At 46.1% G+C, this 19,614-nt stretch overlaps 1 protein-coding gene across 1 annotated transcript in view; it reads right to left on the minus strand.

Annotated features, from left to right (window-relative positions):
• Window positions 1-19,614, minus strand: part of CPLANE1 (ciliogenesis and planar polarity effector complex subunit 1) — a 2,360,818-nt gene that overhangs the window by 856,520 nt on the left and 1,484,684 nt on the right. The window contains exon 35 of the mRNA XM_086960545.1: window positions 18,485-18,675. Coding sequence (XP_086816671.1) covers window positions 18,485-18,675 — 191 coding nt within the window. The remainder of the gene's footprint in view (window positions 1-18,484; window positions 18,676-19,614) is intronic.

The raw sequence follows: 19,614 nt of genomic DNA on the forward strand, positions 1-19,614 counted from the left end.
ACTGACCAAAGATTTGAAGCTCGCCCGAGCTCCAGTTTGGTGCAAGGTCATTAACAGCTCACTGAAATGAGGAGTCGTACCAGATTGCCTCAAAGTCGGTCAAGTTACTCCTCTGCTGAAAAAGCCAGGACTAGATACGGAGGATTTAAATAACCTTAGACCGGTCTCGAACTTACCTCTTCTGTCCAAAATCATTGAAAGATGTGTACTTCCTCAGCTGACCCAACACTTGGACAACATCAACCTTCTAGATCCCCATCAATCAGGCTTCAGAAAAGGCTGCAGCACCGAAACGGCAATCCTCAATGTCATAGATGACCTAAACAAGTCACTTGACTCGGACCAATGCTGCCTTCTCATCCTCCTGGACCTATTGGCTGCATTCGATACAGTCGATCACAAGCTTCTCCTCAAGGTTCTATAAGACAGGGCTAGTCTTGAAGAGATGGTCCTCCTCTGGTTCTCCTCCTTCCTCCACAACCGATCACAAAGAATACAAATTTAAAATTTTGAATCAGACCTCCACCCAGTTACTAGGGGTGTTCCACAAGGGCCAGTGTTCTCCCCTCAGCTTTTCAACATCTACATCAATCCCTCACCTCTCCACTCAGGAAATCCAACATCGCTTTCCACCTATATGCTGATGACACAGTTATATCTAGAATCCACCTCCATTGGTGACCTCCAGAGACTCAACGCCACGCTCAGAGAGGTGCAACAGTGGCTCTCAAGTAACCACCTGAAACTCAATCAAGAGAAAACGGAAATACTCCTCATCTCCAACAAAGACAAAACAAAAACAAATTGCAGAATGGCTCAAAGCTATAGACGCCCTCAATGGCAACATCACACTGGCAGACTCAGTATAATCTCTAGGTATCATCAGTGTTCCCTCTAACGCGCACGCGTGCGCGGCCGCCCACCTTAGTGACCCCCCCAGCGAGCAGTGTCCCTATTGAAGCGCGCACACATCACGGGAGAGTGTTCGCGCCGCCGATTTTAAAAGGAGAGTGTTGCGAAAAATGCTAATTTCCTGGTTTCCGGGACGAGTTCCATAACAAGTGGCTCTTGCTACATTTGTTCCTTAATGGGAAGGGGCTGCAGGCTGTTTATGGGCCTTTGTGGAAATATGTGTTAATTGCAGCACCGTCATGCGCTGCAATTAACAAATATTTTTACACTGGCCACTCTATCACAATCAGCCCCATCTGCGCTCTAACAAAAGACAGTCAAACTGTCATTGGCAGGGCTGGCGGGGCTATAGGTGTCGCAAGCATTCAGTTGCCTCCCGACGAGGGCCCTGGCACTTTTTTGTGTGCAAAATAAGCACTGCTTGCTCAATTGTTTCTCATGTAAACACTGTAGGGAAAAAACGCTTGCTAAAATACCTTTGTAGGGATTTGTATATATGAGAGGAAGAAAGAATATAAAATTAAAATACTTCTTAATCAACTTGGTTATAGATGCTGGCAAATGATCGAATTTTAGAGCAATTATACTTTGTGAGTTCTTTAAACAGTAGGAGTACGACAAACGATGTCATTTTAGATACATGTTCAGACTCTATAGACCCTTAGGGTCTCAACAAAAGATTAGACCCCTTGTTCATTATGATGTTTTATAATTTGAATTTTGGAACTGCAATGTATAAGAAAACTGGAATTTGCGGTATGTAAAATGGGCTTCAGGTAGGAAATTGGGAGATTAAAAGGTTTTGTGGGAACAAATTGATAGCACATGCTTTCATCCGGTTGAGGTTCGTTTAACTGAACTCAAAAGAATCATGCATGTTTTGGGTAGATTAGAACCACTACTTTTTGAAGTTATTATATAATATCAGACTAGATAGTTTATTTGTTCTTGTTTTTTTGACATTATCAAACAGGTGGCATCATACACTACTTGAAAATTATTTAGTTCCATAAAATGGCCCAACCTATAGTCATATGGAACAAATGCCTTAAAATCACTATTGTGGGTGTAACATTGATAATAAAAGTATACTGATCATTCATCTTCAATAAACTATTTTTCCCATTTCTGACTACTTTCCCTCCCCCTCCTTAAGCAACTCCGCCAACCCCCCACACTCACCTACCCCCCTCTTTGACACCCCCCTCACCCTCCTCCCTCATTATACCCCCCACACATCCTTCTATGCCCACTGAATCCCCCTTGGCATACTGTAACATATCTATTTATATCAACACTTTGGTTCTTTCAATGTGTTTCCTGTTTATCCCATATGTATTTTTCCACTATGTACCCCAAACTGTTTCCTTTTTATTTTGTCTGATCTCCTGTATAATCTGTTTTGTTCAGTTCTATGATTGTTTTTCTTGTTTATTTCCATTACGGATGTAAAGCGCTCTGATACCCTCGGGTGGAGCTAGTGCTATATAAAACATTCAAATAAATATGCAAATGGGATGGGCGAGTCACAATCAGCCCCCAGCCGCGCTCGAACAAAAGACAGCATCAAGGTAAAAACTTTACTTTGCTTCGTGATAGGAGTACGAAATATATTCCTAGATGTTATAAAAATGTGTCTATTTGTAATAATCAGAGGCAGTTTCAGTCAAAACCTAACAAAAGAAGCAGACTCCATTTTGTTCCTCACACAGTGAGGACAACCTGTGGCAAATTGTATTCAGCTTGACTGGCTACGTCCATCCACTTGCCTTCTTATCTCACCTCCATAAAAGCAACAAATTAACTACTTGAGCCAAAACTTTTTCTGCCCATGTTTCTATAAGGTACATCGCCAGTCGGACTAGAGTTTTTCACCAGAACTGCTGCTCAAACCGCTTGAAGAGAGAAAAAGATTAGGAACAGATGTGTTGTGTAAAGTTGTGTAAGTGTTTGAAGTTCGCAATAGCTAATGAGTAGATCAATCATCCACATACATTTTCAATCAGCAGCTCTCGTCACTGTGACCCCACAATTTATTATCTGCACCGAAATTTTGAACATGTCTGCAGCTTCATGGCGCTACTGGCAATCCACAATGGCGTGAAAGTGAATCGAAAATGGTTTACGCTGAATGGGAAAATATTTCCTCCAGTAAAAATTAAAGGTGTTTACCCCACTTCCTTAAAAACAAGTTGACGTGGTTACTATTTAACAGCGAGAAGGCGGCCACCTTTTTAGGTTTCGACTGCAAAAAAGCTGCGCAGGAGAAATCTAATGAGTTACAGTATGTTGCTCTGGAATCCGCCCTCTGTTCCATTGGCTAGCTCCATAAATGGAGGCTAGCCGTTGGAACAGAGAGGCGTCCGTCATGGCCGGACCAGATTCGGGGGCGTTCCCGAGAATTTTTGGCTTTTGGCTACGTCAGCCAAAAGCCGGGAACGCCCCCGAATCTGGTCTGGCCGGGCCGCAAGCATATCGGCTTTGCCAATGCCTGGTTGCTTAAGCCGATTCTACTCTTTTAAAGATAACTGCCTCCCCGGGTCCTATATAACCCTGCTGCCTTTTAATTCAGCAAGATGTTACTCTCTCCTGTGCCGCATATCTGTCTCTGGTGTGTGTGCTCGAACCCCGAAAGTATCCGAATGACGAACGAACGGAGACTTGCTCCTGTCCAGTACCCTCCTGCCACTTCAACCCAACAAGCTGTTACTCCCCACAAGTGCCGCATATCTGCATTTGGGGTGTGTGCTCCAAGCCTGTAACAGTGGAGGGGCTGGGGACGGGTCAGTTCGGTGGAGGGGCTGGGGACGGGTCAGTTCAGTGGAGGGGCTGGGGACGGGTCAGTTCAGTGGAGGGGCTGGGGACGGGTCAGGTCAGTGGAGGGCTGGGGTCAGTTTAGTGGAGGGCTGGGGTCAGTTCAGTGGAGGGCTGGGGTTAGTTCAGCATCTGGTTTGGGAACGCGATACGGCTGCTCCAGAGGCTCTCCTGCTCATTATGCCCTGGAGCTGTGCTACAGCTGCTGCCGTCAGCGCTGGGCAGTGCTGTGGGTCAGTGTGCCTGCAGCTGTGAGAGAGCTGCTGCAGCCAGCGGTGGGTGTGCAAGAAAGTTGCTGCAGCCAGCGGTGGGCAGTGCTGGGGGTGAGCGGGAGAGCCGTGTGCTGCAGCCAGCGGGGGGCAGTGCTGAGGGTGAGCGGGAGAGCTGCTGCAGCTAGCGGGGGCAGTGCTGTGGGTACATGGGAGAGCTGCTGCCTCCAGCGGCGGGCAGTGCTGTGGGTACATGGGAGAACTGCTGCAGCCAGCGGGGGGCAGTGCTGTGGGTACATGGGAGAGCTGCTGCCTCCAGCGGCGGGCAGTGCTGTGCGTGCATGGGAGAACTGCTGCAGCCAGCGGGGGGCAGTGCTGTGGGTACATGGGAGAGCTGCTGCCTCCAGCGGCGGGCAGTGCTGTGGGTACATGGGAGAACTGCTGCAGCCAGCGGGGGGCAGTGCTGTGGGTACATGGGAGAACTGCTGCAGCCAGCGGGGGGCAGTGCTGTAGGACCCACGGGAGAGCTGCTGCAGCCAGCGCTGGGCAGTGCTGTGGGGTAGGCGGTAGAGCTGCTCCAGCCAGCGGTGGGTCACTGCTGTGGGTGTCCGCCTCACTGTGCTGTGGGAGAGCATCTATAATCAAAACTAGGCAGTGCTGTGGCCTCCTGTCACTTTCTGTCTCCAGTTTCTGTATCCCCACAAAGACGTGCCGCGGTCATGGCTTCTAACTTCAGAGAGGACTCGGCAGTGCTCTTGGGCAGCTCAGCTCGCTGCCGCACCGCAGCTGACTCGCGTTCAAAGGTTTGCTGTGGTCACAGATGAGAAGGCGGACTTTGGGTGTTGAGCTGAAAATATCGAGCCGTTTCTTTGCAGCGTTCATTGCGTCTACTTTTGGACAGATCTGGGAGCGCCGCCCTGCCCTGTCATCCGTGATGACCCGAGATGGGCTGCAGTGGTGTCTGTAGAGACGTGTGCACTGGTGTACGTAGGGCAGAGACATGCAGAGCAACTGCATGAAAACACCACGAGCCCGTACCACAAAGGCAATATGTATCACAAATTCTCAGTGCAGCTGCCCCTCTCCCCGAATGCACATTTTATGTATGTGCACAGGATTCACAAAGAACTGCGAGTCTGGGATGCTCTTGTGCAACGCCGGGTCACGCTTACATAGTTCACTTTTCTGCAAAGCATGACTGGGCGCTTTACGGTGGGTGAAGTGGAGCACTCACATCATTCTATTAGCATGTGCACAACAGCAGAGTCCAACAAGCGGCCAAGGACGGGCGGTGCAAACGGGACACGCCCACGAGGGAGGTCAAGGCCAGGTCTGTGAAGGAATCCTCGAAACCAGGGCGTGATGGGGCCTAATCCCAGAAGCGCCGTGAGACCATGGTAATGCGATGCAGCACTAAACTCATTCAACAAAAGAACACCCCCCGTTTGTTGACTCACAAAAGAGGTGCAAATGATTTGCACCCCAGCTCTGTGTCCCTGAACGGCCTAAGTTTAAAAGTGGCTACATATTTTTCCTGTCTTTGTAAAGTGTTATGTGAAGCTTTCCAGCCACTTATAGGCGCTGTGACAGATCCAATGGAGGGGGTGAAGAGCGGGAGCAGATGCCTAACAGTCATTCAGAGGCTAGCCGATGGTGTTTGTCCGGGGCTGGCTGGCCAGTCTTGCATGGGTACTCTTCGTGAGCAAGTGAATATTGCGATACAGAGGGCTTTGGGTATGTGACAGAGCTCGATCCACGCTGGTGGGTTCTGCGCAGGCGCGAGGCAGTCGGGCGACTGGCCAGCCTGTGGCAGGGTCTGAACAGGTATAGGATGGGCAAAGTACCTCGTTCCAGAACAGATGATGGATCACTACAATCCCCCAGAGATTCAAGGAGAAGCAAATGTACTTATTGACACATCATTAGCAAGAGACGGCATCACACCCTAGAAAGGCTGTTCACACCCGCGTTATATACTTTTTTAGGTTTCGACTGCAAAAATGCTGCGCAAGCAGCTTTTGCGCAGTAGAAATCTAATGATTACAGTATGTTGCTCGGGAATCCGCCCTCTGTTCCATTGGCTAGCTCCATAAATGGAGGCTAGCCATTGGAACAGAGAGGCGTCCGTCATGGCCGGACCAGATTCGGGGGCGTTCCCGAGAATTTTTGGCTTTTGGCTACGTCAGCCAAAAGCCGGGAACGCCCCCGAATCTGGTCCGGCCGGGCCGCAAGCATATCGGCTTTGCCAATGCCTGGTTGCTTAAGATGTGGTTTCCATAACGGAGCCAACTATTATAGTATAAAGGTGGAGGAGTACGAACAGCGCGATGCAAGTCCCCTGTAGAGGATCACACGATGTCAGAGTTAAAGGTGGTGGGCGGAGTTTCGTTTTTTTTTGTAAATGTGTGTGTTTTCGCCATTCTGCGGCGGGGGGGGGGTTCTGGGGGGGGAGAGGAGAGGTTACTTTTGAAGAGTCCCGCATATCTGCATCTGGGGTGTGTGCTCAAACCCAGAATCCACAAGACGAACACACGGAGCCCGATTCTACTCTTTTAAAGATAACTGCCTCCCCGGGAGAGCTGTGTGGGCTGTGAGCTGTGAGAGCTGTGTGGGCTGTGAGAGCTGTGTGGGCTGTGAGAGCTGTGTGTGCTGTGAGAGCTGCCTGGGCTGTGAGAGCTGTGTGGGCTGTGAGAGCTGTGTGGGTGTGAGAGCTGTGTGGGTGTGAGAGCTGTGTGGGCTGTGAGGGCTGCGTGGGCTGTGAGAGCTGTGTGGGCTGTGAGAGCTGTGTGGGTGTGAGAGCTGTGTGGGCTGTGAGAGCTGTGTGGGCTGTGAGGGCTGTGAGGGCTGCGTGGGCTGTGAGAGCTGTGTGGGCTGTGAAAGCTGTGTGGGTGTGAGAGCTGTGTGGGCTGTGAGAGCTGTGTGTGCTGTGAGAGCTGTGTGGGCTGTGAAAGCTGTGTGGGCTGTGAAAGCTGTGTGGGCTGTGAAAGCTGTGTGGGCTGTGAGAGCTGTGTGGGCTGAGAGAGCTGTATGGGCTGAGAGAGCTGTTGGCAATGTAAATAACAATGCCATTTATTTATAAGTATAAAAAAAAAAGAAATGTCATGTGCAATGCCAATAGGTCTAACTTTTCCAAAGGCGAAACCATTGCATTGTAAATGCTTGTTTTCAGAGAGAACACGTGGCATCATCGAACAAGAAGAGATCAGAACGCCCAAGGACACATCATTTCTATCGAAGATATTTTTGTATCATTTCCCTTAAATAAAAAGCTCTACACCCCACCGTCAGCGTTAGGTGGCACGAACACAGCAAGAGAAACGTGCTCTTTTTTGTTTTCCTCCCATACAGTGAGACTGTTGAAACCATGCCTTGTCACTACCAGACCCAAATTAGATTGTTACAAGGCAGGGGGAAATGCTTTGAAACCCTGAAGCAAGAGGCACCAGGGAAGCTAACAATGCGGGGAAATAAATCAATACACAGTGCAGTTGTGTTTACAGTGGCAAGATCAGGGCTCGGACAGTGATTGAGTTCAACACACAGCAAGCCATTATCCCACACGTGCCTCACTCTCTCTCTCGTAAAATATTAAAAATTATGTGTTTTTTTTTAAATTAACTAACCCAAAATAACTAAACTGCAGGATGATGCATACAATACACAGGCGGATCTCGCGAGCAAAGTTTACTAAGGCGTTGTCACGCTGTCCATTTGAATGCAGTGATACAGACAGACCTGGCATAATATCAGTTGGGTGGTACACTATGCGATGCACATATTTTTAGCCTAACTGCTTTTAAGCCACGCCCTTAATTGCATTGGTTACGCCCCTCTTTGAGAGACCCCGTAGTTTTTTCATCCCAATCAAAGTCCTGGTCTACACGCACGGTCAGGTTGTTGGCGCACATAGCCTTCGCTGCAGTGCACAGAGACCTTACTCTGCCGCACACAGAGGAAAATAATTAGAGGGAACATTGGGTATCACCCTAGACACAAAACTGGACATGGAAAACCACATTACAAGATCCGCTAAAAGCGCCTTTCTCAATTTGAGACTACTGTACAAAATAAAACCCTTCCTCCCACCCAAGGACCTTCAACAAGCCACCCAAGCACTGGTGCTCTCCAGAATCAACTACGGGATCGCAGTCCTGACTGGCACTGCAAAATCCCACCTCGCCCCACGGAAAACATCCTTCAATGCAGCAGTCAGAATGGTCACCGGAACTAAAAAATTCGAACACATCTCCCATGCACTCAGATAACTTAAATGGCTCCCAATTGAGTTACGAGACAGCTTCAGAACTGCCTGCCTCACGCACAAAGCCCTCCACACTGGTAAACCAGAATACCTAGCCGCCAAACTCAAAAGTGCCGGCCAGTCCAGGAACCTCAGAAGCTCCAATACCACTCATCCCGCTAAAAACTCGCAAACAAAAAACGGCGAACAGATCGTTTGCTGGAAACGCTCCCAAAATCTGGAACTCCATCCCCCCATACATCAGGACGATCCCTTCGTTTCTAAAATTCAAAAACCTGCTCAAAATCCTCTTCCTGGATCGTTCTCAGGCGAGCAGATAGGAGCTAAGGAAGTACTTTAACCGGCACCCCTCTAACTTTAACTAGGCGACCAATGTCACTGATTCGGACCTAGAAAACCTTCTGGAGACTCGTATTGTTGGAACAAGAAACTCTTTGGACTCTCGACCCAAGGCCTGTGGATTACCATGTTACACTACTAAGTCACCTCCGTTGAAATTCTGCTTTTATCTTACTGTGCAATATGACAGTGGTAAAGTGATAAGTGCTCTACGTCTCTATAAAGGAACGTATAATGTATTCGTTGTCTGCATGATCAGGTACCTTTTACTACTTATATGTCCGTTTCGCTATGTTCCTCTATATTCTCTGTACTGCCCATTTGCACATCAGTTACTTGTTGTGGAGCGCTCTGATACCCTCAGGTCCAGCTAGCGCTATTCGAAACTCCTAAAATAAAAATAAATACATAATCTTCAGGAAGGTCTTAAAAACACTTAAACAAATAGACAATTAATGTAGCCTATATAAATAGGCCACAATGGCTCAATTCGTCATGAAGTCAAAAAGGGCTGTCCATTAAATATGAGAACAATTTAATATGTTTAGCAAACAGCAGAAATCCCCCTCATAAACCCTTTTTTCATGATAGAGAAGGAGGAGTGCAGGACACAGTAGTCCATAGGCTGTCATTATATGGCTAAAACAGAGGCTGTGACATTAAGAATCCAGAAACCACCAGTATCCAATCATGCACAGGTGGTGGCAGTTACTTTTGTTATTTATGAAGGTGACGTGAGATATATGTAGATTGTAAGGATAACTCTGTGTTTTCCACAGTGGAGGAGGGAGGGTTGCCTATAATTTATCATGGATATTCCCTGATGAGAGAACTGGAGTTACAGGTAAGAAACTATTTCTTCTCTCGTAGGGGATTTCCATGTATAGTCCTAAGAGCTAAATAGAATATCAAGCCCATCCCCATATAGTGCGGTGGAGGAGACAGAGGATAGTTTAACCGATTAGGTTTCTGAGGGAAGCCTGACCTACTTGAGCATCTGCTCTAGCGACAGTATCTAGGCAGTAGTGCTTGGTGAATGTATGAACTGATTTCCAGGAAGCTGCTTTGCAAATTTCTGAAATAGGGATATAGCGCAGCAGAGGACCAATAGCTGTTTTCCTTCTAGTGGAGAGTGCTTTTGGTTAAGCTGAGAGTGTTTTCTTAGCTTTGAGCAGAGCAAAATACACAAGACTATCCATCAGGAAATGGACTGCATAGAGATGGCTAAGCCTGAACGGAGTGGACCGTAGTTGACAAACAATTGTTCTGATTTCTGGATGTCTCTTGTCTTGTCCAGACCGAATTTAAGAACTCTCCTCACATCCAGGGAATGGAGAGTTCTTTCAGCTGGAGTAGAGACATTCTGAAAAAAAGTGGGTTATGAGATTGTCTGGTTGACATAGAAGTCTGAAATTACCTTAGGGAGGAATTTCGGGTAAGTCCTTATAACTACTTTGCTAGAATAAAATACTGTGTATGGTTCATGTGAACAGAGTTAATGGATCTCACTACTCTGCAGGGAGATGCGACTGCTATAAGGAGAGCAGTTTTCCAAGACAGGTGTTGGAGAAATGCTATGTGTATGGGCTCAAAGGGGTCCTGCATAAGGCGTGAAAGGACTACATTCAGCTCCCATGAAGGGGAAGGTTGCCTAATGGGAGGGAAGATCTTCAAACCTTCTCCTTAATGACGGGGACTCTGATGAAAGAGGTTTGTGAAGGACATTTTCTGTAGGCAGTAAGAGCTGCCAGGTGATCTTTATTGAAGAAAATTGCAAGGTATATAGAGTCAAAAGGAGTTATTATGGAAGAATGAAATCTTCCTGGCAAGTGGTAGGGTTATTGTCCTTAAATGCACACCATATGCAGAATCTCTTCCATTTGTAGGCACATGCGAAACGTGTAGAAGGCCCCTTTGCCTCTCTGAGCATATTCATGCAGTCATGTGGTAAGTTCAAATGTCAATACAGTACTAGCTCAGGAGCCATGCAGCCAAAGTCAAAGAGGAGAGATTGGGGCATACAATCTGGCCTTCGAATTTCGTCAGTAGGTCTGGTCTGCATGACAGCTTGAGATGTGGATGGACTGACCAGTGAAGAAGGTCCGTGAAGCACCATTGACGAGGCCACTCCGGAGCTTCTCATCTTGGCTCTCGAGTGGGACAGCTTGAGGAGGACTGCTGGGATCAGGGGATCGGTGGAAGAGCGTAGAGAAATCTGCCAGACCAGCTGATCCACAGGGCATTCCCCAGCTTCCCTGGCTGGAAGTACCTCGATGCGAAGCTTTGGCTTTTTGTGTTTTCTGCTGTGGTGAATAAGTCTACGCTGAGGTGCCACAGAGTTTGAAAAGGTCTTTGATGATGTTGTTTAAGACCCTCTCATACTTTTCTTAGAGGAGTCTGCTGAGAGAAGGTGAGTTGCAATGATTTTAAGGTCTCTGGCCAGATTGCCTGTACTTCTTGAGACAAGGGCCTGGACCTCGTCCCTCCCTGCTTGTTGAGGTAGTACCGGTTTGTTATATTTTCTGTCTGAAGAAGTAGGGAGTTGGACTTCCATGATGGATGAAATTCCTTCAACGCCAGATGGACTGCTCGCATTTCCAAGGGACTGATGTGGTATGTCGATTCTCTCTGCAACCAGTTGCCCTGATATTGGAGGTGGTCCATGTGGGCTCCCCATTCTAGTAATGAGGCATCAGTGGCAGAGGTTTGAGGAGGAGTTTCCTGATGAAAGAGTGTGCCCCGAAGTAGATTGGGTGGAGAACACCACCATTTTAATGACAGCTTTGTCAGTTGGTCCTACTGGTCCTCGGGCATTCATGTAGAGGCCTGATATGGAGACGGGCATTCAGTGTGAGAAAAATACAAGGGCTATTGAGCCAAGGAGAGAGGATACTGTTCTCATGATTGGATAATGAGCTTTCATTAGAGCCTGAGACTTCCGAAGGATTGATAAGCATCTCAACTCTGAAGGACACACTTTTGCTCGCAGGGTGTCAATGGAGGCTCCTAGGTAGTGTAGTAGTGTACTGGGACAGAGGCTGACTTTGTATGATTGACATGAAAGCTATCAGAATAAAAGGTGATAAAGGGTGGGGAAGAGCTGAGAGCCTGCAACTCACTGCTCATCTGATTAATGGCCCGATAAAATACTGTCTTTAATGCAACATTCATAAAGGACAATTATGCTGGGCCTCACAGGTAGTCCCCCTTAGAAAAGTTAAAACTAGGTTGCAGTCTCCCCGGAGTGCAATAAATGGAGTTGTGGGTTGGAGATACAGGTTTGCTAACTCCTTCAGAAAAAGCATTACTATTGGAAACTTGAACAAAAAAGGCTGGTTAAGAAGACAAAGGAATGCCGACAACGCAATGAAATACCCCTTAAAAGTGCTTCTTCACATCCCCACTGGGCAAGGGAAAGTACAAACTGCAAGAGCTAGGACAACGTAGCGCATACGGAGAAGATGTTGTCCATGCAACAAGCAACAAAGTTACTCCATTTTCCAAAGTAAACAGACTTGGTGGAGTGTCAAACCACTGACAATATCAAGTCCACCACCTCCGCTGGTAGCTGAAAGGAGTTCAGATGTGCCTGCTCGATCTCAAGGCATACAAATTAAGGCCTCAGATATTGGGGTGAAGAACCATTCCCTCCGACTAGAAGCGAAGGTTCAGTCTGCAAGACAGCATGAGCTAGGGAAATATGGAGAAGCATTAAATGTCTGCATACCACACCCTCCGTGGCCAATCTGGGGCAATGAGAATGACTTTCGGCCGGTTTGGGCATGTTTAGCTCAGAACTTGAGGAATCAAGGATATGGGGGAAAAGCATAGTGCAGGTGAAGTTCCACTTCAACTGAAATGTGCCCTTCCCACCCCCCAAGGCTCCCTTCAACGGATACTGCAGGGCACACACCTGCTGGCATTGATCATTTTCCAAGGAGGTGAACAAGTCATCTTAAGGAGAGCCCCAGTGGGCAAAGATTACCTCTGGCAGGACACGCCACTCATGATTGGCACAACACCAACTCAGGCTGTCGGTTCTGGCATTCAGAGATCCACCAGGCTGCTGGAAGTAATCCAGATCCCTTGGCAGTATGCCCAAAACCACAGCCCCAACGCTTCTAGGAAAAGACGGATAAGACCCTAACCACCTTCTTTGTTAATATATCATATCGCAATTGTATTGTCTGTCAAGAGCTGAACAGACCGACCATGAATGCATAGAAGAAAGGCCTTGAGTGGCAGCCAAAATGCCAGCAGTTCTAGCAAATTTATATGAAGCACCTGCTCCTCCAGAGACTAGAGACCCTTGATCTCCAGACCCTCAAAATGTGCTCCTCACCTTAGACCGGAGGCATCGTCACTACCATTACCACGGTTAGAAAGAAACTGAAAGGCATCCATTAGTGAAGGCTCACCTCGTTCCCACACCAGTGCACAGCAACCAAAGCATCCCATGAGACCACAATGGTGATGGACAGATCTTCCCTGTGTCAGTAACAAGATCATCAGGACTAGAACTCCTGTGCCTTCCAGAAAGGATGGAACCATCTTCTGGATGCCATCAACCCTCTGAGGAGGAGGAAAAGGATGAAGAAGGGTAGTGTCCAGAACCAAGCGTATGAACAGGATGCATTGAGAGGTTTCCTGCTGAGATTTGGGCCTGTTGATTGAAAAGCCCAGGTTGACCAGCAGAGTTACCATTCCTGCAGATTATGCGTCACCAATTCCTGCAACTCGGTCTTGAGCTGCCATTCGTCCAAGTACAGGAAGTTTGGAATACATGACCACCGGAAATAAGCTGCAAATACTGACATCACCTTGGTGAACACTTGAGCTGCCAATGTCAAACCAAAGGGAGCACTAAATTGGTAATGGGTGGACTCCACCACAAAACACAGGCAATTCTGGTGCAGGACCAGGATGTGGAAGTAAGCATCCTGCAAGTCAAGTGACCCCATCAGGTACCCCACCTCCAATGCCAGGCTAGCACCTTGAACTTCTCCTTTCTAAAGTAGAATTCCAAAACCATGAGACCAAGGATTAGACCCAGATCACCATCCTTCTTGGGCATACGAAGTATCAAGAATAACGTTGTTGCCTAATCTCCTACTCTGGCACTAACTCCATTGTTTCTGTCAGAAACAGTGCTGCCACTTCTTTCTGCCGGATAGGAAGATGGTCTCCATATGGGAAAGGAGCAAGAAAAGGAGGAGCCTGTAGAAATGGTAGAAGACTGATATTTGAAGGATCTACTGGCCCGAAGAAATTGCCTTCCAGGCTGGTAGAAAGGAGAGCAACTAGTCTCCTACAGGCTCCTCGTGCGCTGGAAGGTGCAAACTAGGCCTGTTTTTCTTGGGGGTGTAGGAGAGGAAGAAGAGGAGGCTGGGTGGAGGGATCAGGAGCCTTCTTCCTCTTTCCTTGCTTCTGATCTTTCCGACCAGACGGTTTGGTGGCTATTGCGCCTGTTTCTCTGCGAACTAGCCTTAGCAAAAGCTGAGCCCTATAGAGAAGCCTCAATAGCTAAGCAATGCCTGCAATCAAGCTCAGGTTGATAGTGTTGGAGGCCTAAGGATCTGGCTGTAGCCTTACTAGCCTAAAATCAATTGAGAGTGGAATCTGCTTGATTACTAAATAAGTGGGCACCATCAAAGGGTAGATCCATGAAGATAGCTTTTCTATTTGTGGAAAACGCCAACGTGCGAAGACAAGCATGGGGGTGGACCGCTACTAAGGACATCATAGCATTGGTCCATGAATCTGCAGTTTTGAGACTGTAAGTAATGATGTTGCATGAAGTATTCTGGCTATCTCTAATGGCATTTGAAAATGAAACCTTGATATTATCAGGGACCCGATATACCTCCATAAAAGGCAAATGGTGTTCAAAGGTTTTAAGGCCATACTTCTAGCTAAAAAAACGTTCTTGTCCTAAGCCATCAAACGTTTGAATTCCCTGTCTGTTGGTGTCATAGAATAAGTCCCTGACACAGGACCGGAAGAGCAAGAAAGGAGCCTGGCCAGAGGTTGGTGGCAGAAATGTGGCGCAGAATGGCGCTGGGCCAAGAGGCATGAACACAGGAATGCCATGCGGCTGCATGGGGGACCAAAAGTGCGCCAGAGAGGGCGCCTCACATCCTTATCCGGCGGTGCTGTCACAGGAATCGATGGATTTCCAGACTTAAGTTGAGCAGCCTGTGAAATCACAGAATCTGGTCTAGGATTTCCGGACAGGCAAGCTGGAGCATTATCTGGTGCTTTGGATTTCTTATGGATTCTGGGAAGAATCGCAGGTACTGAAAATGGATTCTTCATTATTTTTGTTCCTTCTTCCCAGATATGATCAATTATGGGGATAGAACGGACGGACCTTCTACTCTGGTCCTTAAAATCATAAAGAAAACAATCTCTTTGCTTCAGAGATAATGGAAGATAATGGAAGATGAAACCAGGTTGCTGCTCTCTCCATAATTGCATGAAAACCTCCAATATCTTCAGGAGGGGAATCCATTGCCTGAGGAACTGGTGAAGACAGCATAGGAATCAGGTATTCATCCCATGTGAATTTGGTAATTCCCCATCCTCTGCAACAGTATCATCATCATCATCCTGGACTAAATGTTGCACAGGTAAAACCTCCTGAGGTTCATTGATAGGGGCAGAAGGACCTGCACTCTGTAAAACAGGAGGAATAGGAAGTTGAGTTGGAACAGGCGCTGCAGGTAGAAAATGTGTATTATAGTCCCTTAACATAGCTGTGAGGTCTTGCATTAGGGCCATAGGCCGTAGGTTCCTGCTGAAATTAAGTCTCTTGATGACCTCGCAGAGATTCACTAGGTTCATAGTATTATTCTTCATCGTCATCCTCCTGATATTTGATCTGGAGTTACGTGCCGGACTAAAAAGTCCATCAACATCTGACTCCTCTACATAGTGACTAGGAGGCAAACGTGAAATATGAGAGACATCCTGATAATAGTTTCTTGAAGATTGAAAGGTAGACGACAATTTTGCTGGTCTTTTACACTTCACTATCGACTAAATATTCATAGACAGTGAGTCAGTACCAGTTGAAATAGCCATAACAGAAGCTACCGTCGACGTTCTCATCATAGACGTCGTCGACGGAAAAACCATCGTCGATGATGTTGTCGTCGTCTAAGCCGCTGCTGTCGTCGACGGTGGACTCGTCGACGGGAGGTGCATCGTCGTCGACGGTGGACCCTTCGGCGGTAGTTGTATCGTCGTCAACAGAGGACCCGCCGACCGGAGTTGTATCGGCGTCGACGGCGGAAGCGTCGACGGCAAGTGCCCCGTCGATGATGAGGTAGGCGTCGACAAGAAATGGGTAGTCATAGTAGTTGGTATCGACGACGAAGCAGGCAATGACATCATCGTCGGTTCTTAGTCGACAAAGAGGATGCACACACCGGCTGAGGAAATTTCGTCGTCCACTGCTTTTTTCAACGTTGACGGGATCATGACAGACTTGGACTTCGTTTTTTGCTGCTTTGAAGTAGTTTTCATAGAAATCTTCCCTTTCTCACCAGATTTCACCTCAGAAGAGAATGAAAGCTTCTCTTTTCTAGAGGAAGAGTGACCAGACTCAGAGTGGGGCTTTTTCAAGGTCTTACTCTGTATCTCATGGGGGATCATCAGATATATCCTTCTTCTTGGTTAGAGGGGTGGGCACCTGAGGACTAACTCTGCCATCATATCCTAAAACAACATCAGATATAGCCTTCAACTTCTCCAGCCAAACCAGCAATCTTCCTTCTCTGTCTTTCAAAGTCTTAGCAGGGAAGACTGTACAAATCCTGCAATCTTTAACTTTGTGTGCTGGATAAAGACAGTAAATACATTCCTTGTGAGGATCTTCAAAATGTAGTCTCTTCTTCCCACATGAAGAACAAGGCAAAAATAAGCTTTTCTTAGAAGAATCACACATAGCTACTCACAAAATTCAACCAAAGGTGAAGAAAACTGAGCAGAGCTCAGGGAGACTCCCTGTCACACGACATGCGGTAGAAAATTTGAGGGTTTGCCTCTCTGTCAAGGATTCTAAGAGGGTGCTGCAGCCTGATTGGCTGGGTTCCAAATTTGGTTCTTTTTACAAAAGGACTAAGATAGGCTAATGTAGTGACTTTGCTGTCCATAGTAGCCTATTGTATAATGTTTTTTATGACTATTATGTATATGTTTTATTATACAGCAAGACTCCCACTTCGTCGGTGGGGATGATTCTAAGCATGTGAATCTATGAAAGATACCCCAATACTGGATAACACTGCTATTTCAGATCCTGGCAGTGGAAAGTTAGGTAGACAGTTATCGGTGCTGGGGGAAGGCCAGATGGCTCAAGGTCCACCTCAGATTGTGGTGACTAAGGAAAAATGGGTCAGACTGCTCGACCACTACTAACTAGTTCTGAGGATGAAGAACCTGTGAGAGTCAGAGGGCACATATGTGACTTACTTTTAGAATGTTTCATGTGTTTCTTATGATTCTTCTGTTAACTGGAGGAGTGGGAGAAAGTGACCTTGAAAAGGTTTGAAAATGACATTGGTCTTTCCCTTCATCGCAAGCACAGGCTGCAAAATGTTTGGCCTCCCATTCCTTAATTGCCTTGGGATTCACGCTGAAGTAGAATTTGGTGTCATGTCTGGAACCCAAGCACGAGAAACAAATAGAGTGGGAGTTGTTGATGGATATTTGTCCTTCACAGTCCCTGGAAGTGTTGAAGCCTGAGCGCTTCTCGAAGGCATCTTTCTAGCACCAATTCTGGATCTGCTTCAAAGGCCTGCAAAAATTAAACAGATGGTGCGGCGCCGAGGCAGGTACTATATGGCTTCAGTGACATCTACTGACGCTACTTCCAGGGTTGATACGAATCCAACACCCCCCTACTGGTGTCTGAGATCTTTGAAACTTTCTGGATCCAGTCTGACACCTAGTATTATGTTAAAAGGTAACAAAGATGCAGATTGAAGTATCCACCAGAAATCAAACTCTAAGACATTAGGAGCCAAATTGCTATTTAGCACGTTAAGATAGCAGAGATAAACTTGACCTTATGGCTGGGTCAGTAAAACAAAGAGGTTGCTGAATGTACTAGAGTAAATTCACTGTATCTTGTTCATACCAAGGCAACTACAACGAGCATCATGGATGCTTGTCTAACCTTCCTGACCATATATGGAATGAGGGAAAGATGGTAAAGGGCAAGTACATTTTACTGACCACTTTATCCAAAAAGCATTCCCCATGGTTAGGAGGTGCGAGTACTTGGACACAAGGCTGTGGATTTTCCTGTTTTTGCTTGTGGCAAAGAGGTCCATTTGAGGAAGGCCCCACCTACTTTCATCTTTATACCCCACTCATGTGATTCCTCTCTTGCTCAGAAGATCCGCAAAGTCATTGTCAACCTCTGCCAAATGTTCAACTAGGCAGTAGATGTTCCTATGTAGTACAACATCTTCTTGTAAATTTTTGACGGATGCAGATAATGTGTACCTCCCTGTTTCTGTATGTGGCCCATCAGAGTGATATTGTCTGCTGGAAACAGGACTAACTGGCCTTTGACGTATGTCTGACAATCAACATTAGAGAAACAATACAAGGCAGAGAAGACAACAACTGCTGATATGACATGGTGCTTTGGTTCAAAATGTTTCAAATGGAATCATGCCTTGCAATGGCGCAAACACCTTTCCAAGACCAAATAAAGCCTAGATAACAGTCATTAAACACGTGGTTATGAGACTATTTCAGAAGATACCTACCACATATATCTTCCTACAAATGCCCATTACATACATCTTTTTCTTTGGTTATAAGTTAGCAATGTGTATGATCAGTAAATATTTCTCACTTTTTCTGATTTATAGATTTATATTTTAAGCTATAGATAAGGGGAAGTGGAATTCCCTCAAATGTGTGGTCTACTTACCGTCCTTTACTTTCTCTTTTCACGTCTCTTTGTTCAAAAGGTTCAATGTTTGCTTTCAGCAGCGGAATGGATCCAGCAATAGGCTCTCCGAACAATTGCTGAGGTTTATTCTGAATACTTTGGTTATAATCAATAATATTTTGAAGTGGTATGAGTCTTGGTGGTTGATAAGGCGGAACTTGAGATATAACCTAATAGCAGACAACAAATACCAATTACCAATTGAATTAAACATTTCATTATCTGACTAGTGATTATCTGGAATGTGAGATGTAAAGAAACGTGCAGTTAAAATGGTTACATACACAATGTCTCCTTCTTTATCATATTTCCATATAGCTTTCTCTATTTACTAAAGTGCACTATCATCCAGAAACAATCCTGAGAATCTTATAACATGAATAGAGACAAACCATGACAAAGCAGAATGTTATAAATATAGTGCAGGATTCTTTCAAATGATTATTGATTCTCTTTTCACACACTTAGTTAAAATAGTATGCACTTACCTGCTAAGCAGGTGCTCAAGGTGAAAACATTTCCTCTTAGATTCACAATCCTGGACATACCACAGCATCAACTGGAATTTCCAATGGCTAAGATACTCAACCTTAACATATGATTACTTATCTTTCAGTATAGTGCTCTAGCATTGATATATATACACTATACATTTGTACTTTTTTAAATCTCCCTCTAACTCAAGTAGGAAAACCTTTGGTTTAAAAAAAAATAAAAATAGAAAACATCATGTTACTGACAGCCGTTCCATTGGACTATTTTCAAAATTCAATTCAGGTTATTTTCAGCCATACATCCTAACACCAGCATGTAAATCTAACACTAAATCCCATCTTGGCCATCCTCTCAGCATGCAACTCTACACTGAAAGTGACAGCTGGAACAGCATGTTTGCACCATCCAAGAGCATTGAGGTCAGTTTTTTTCTAGACACTGTCCATGCCCTCAGAGCCCAAAGACCAATTGTTCATATCAGTGTACAAATCTCTAAATTGGGACCTTTTTAGATGGAAAAAGAGTCCAATCCACAGAACGGCGACGTAGGAGGGCAATGTGGAATCTGAGGTTAGCAATAGAAAGAGCACTACAGACTCCTCACCTTTAAAATA

The sequence above is a fragment of the Lissotriton vulgaris genome, chromosome 3_1, assembly GCF_964263255.1.
Source record: "Lissotriton vulgaris chromosome 3_1, aLisVul1.2, whole genome shotgun sequence".
NCBI lineage: Eukaryota > Metazoa > Chordata > Amphibia > Caudata > Salamandridae > Lissotriton > Lissotriton vulgaris.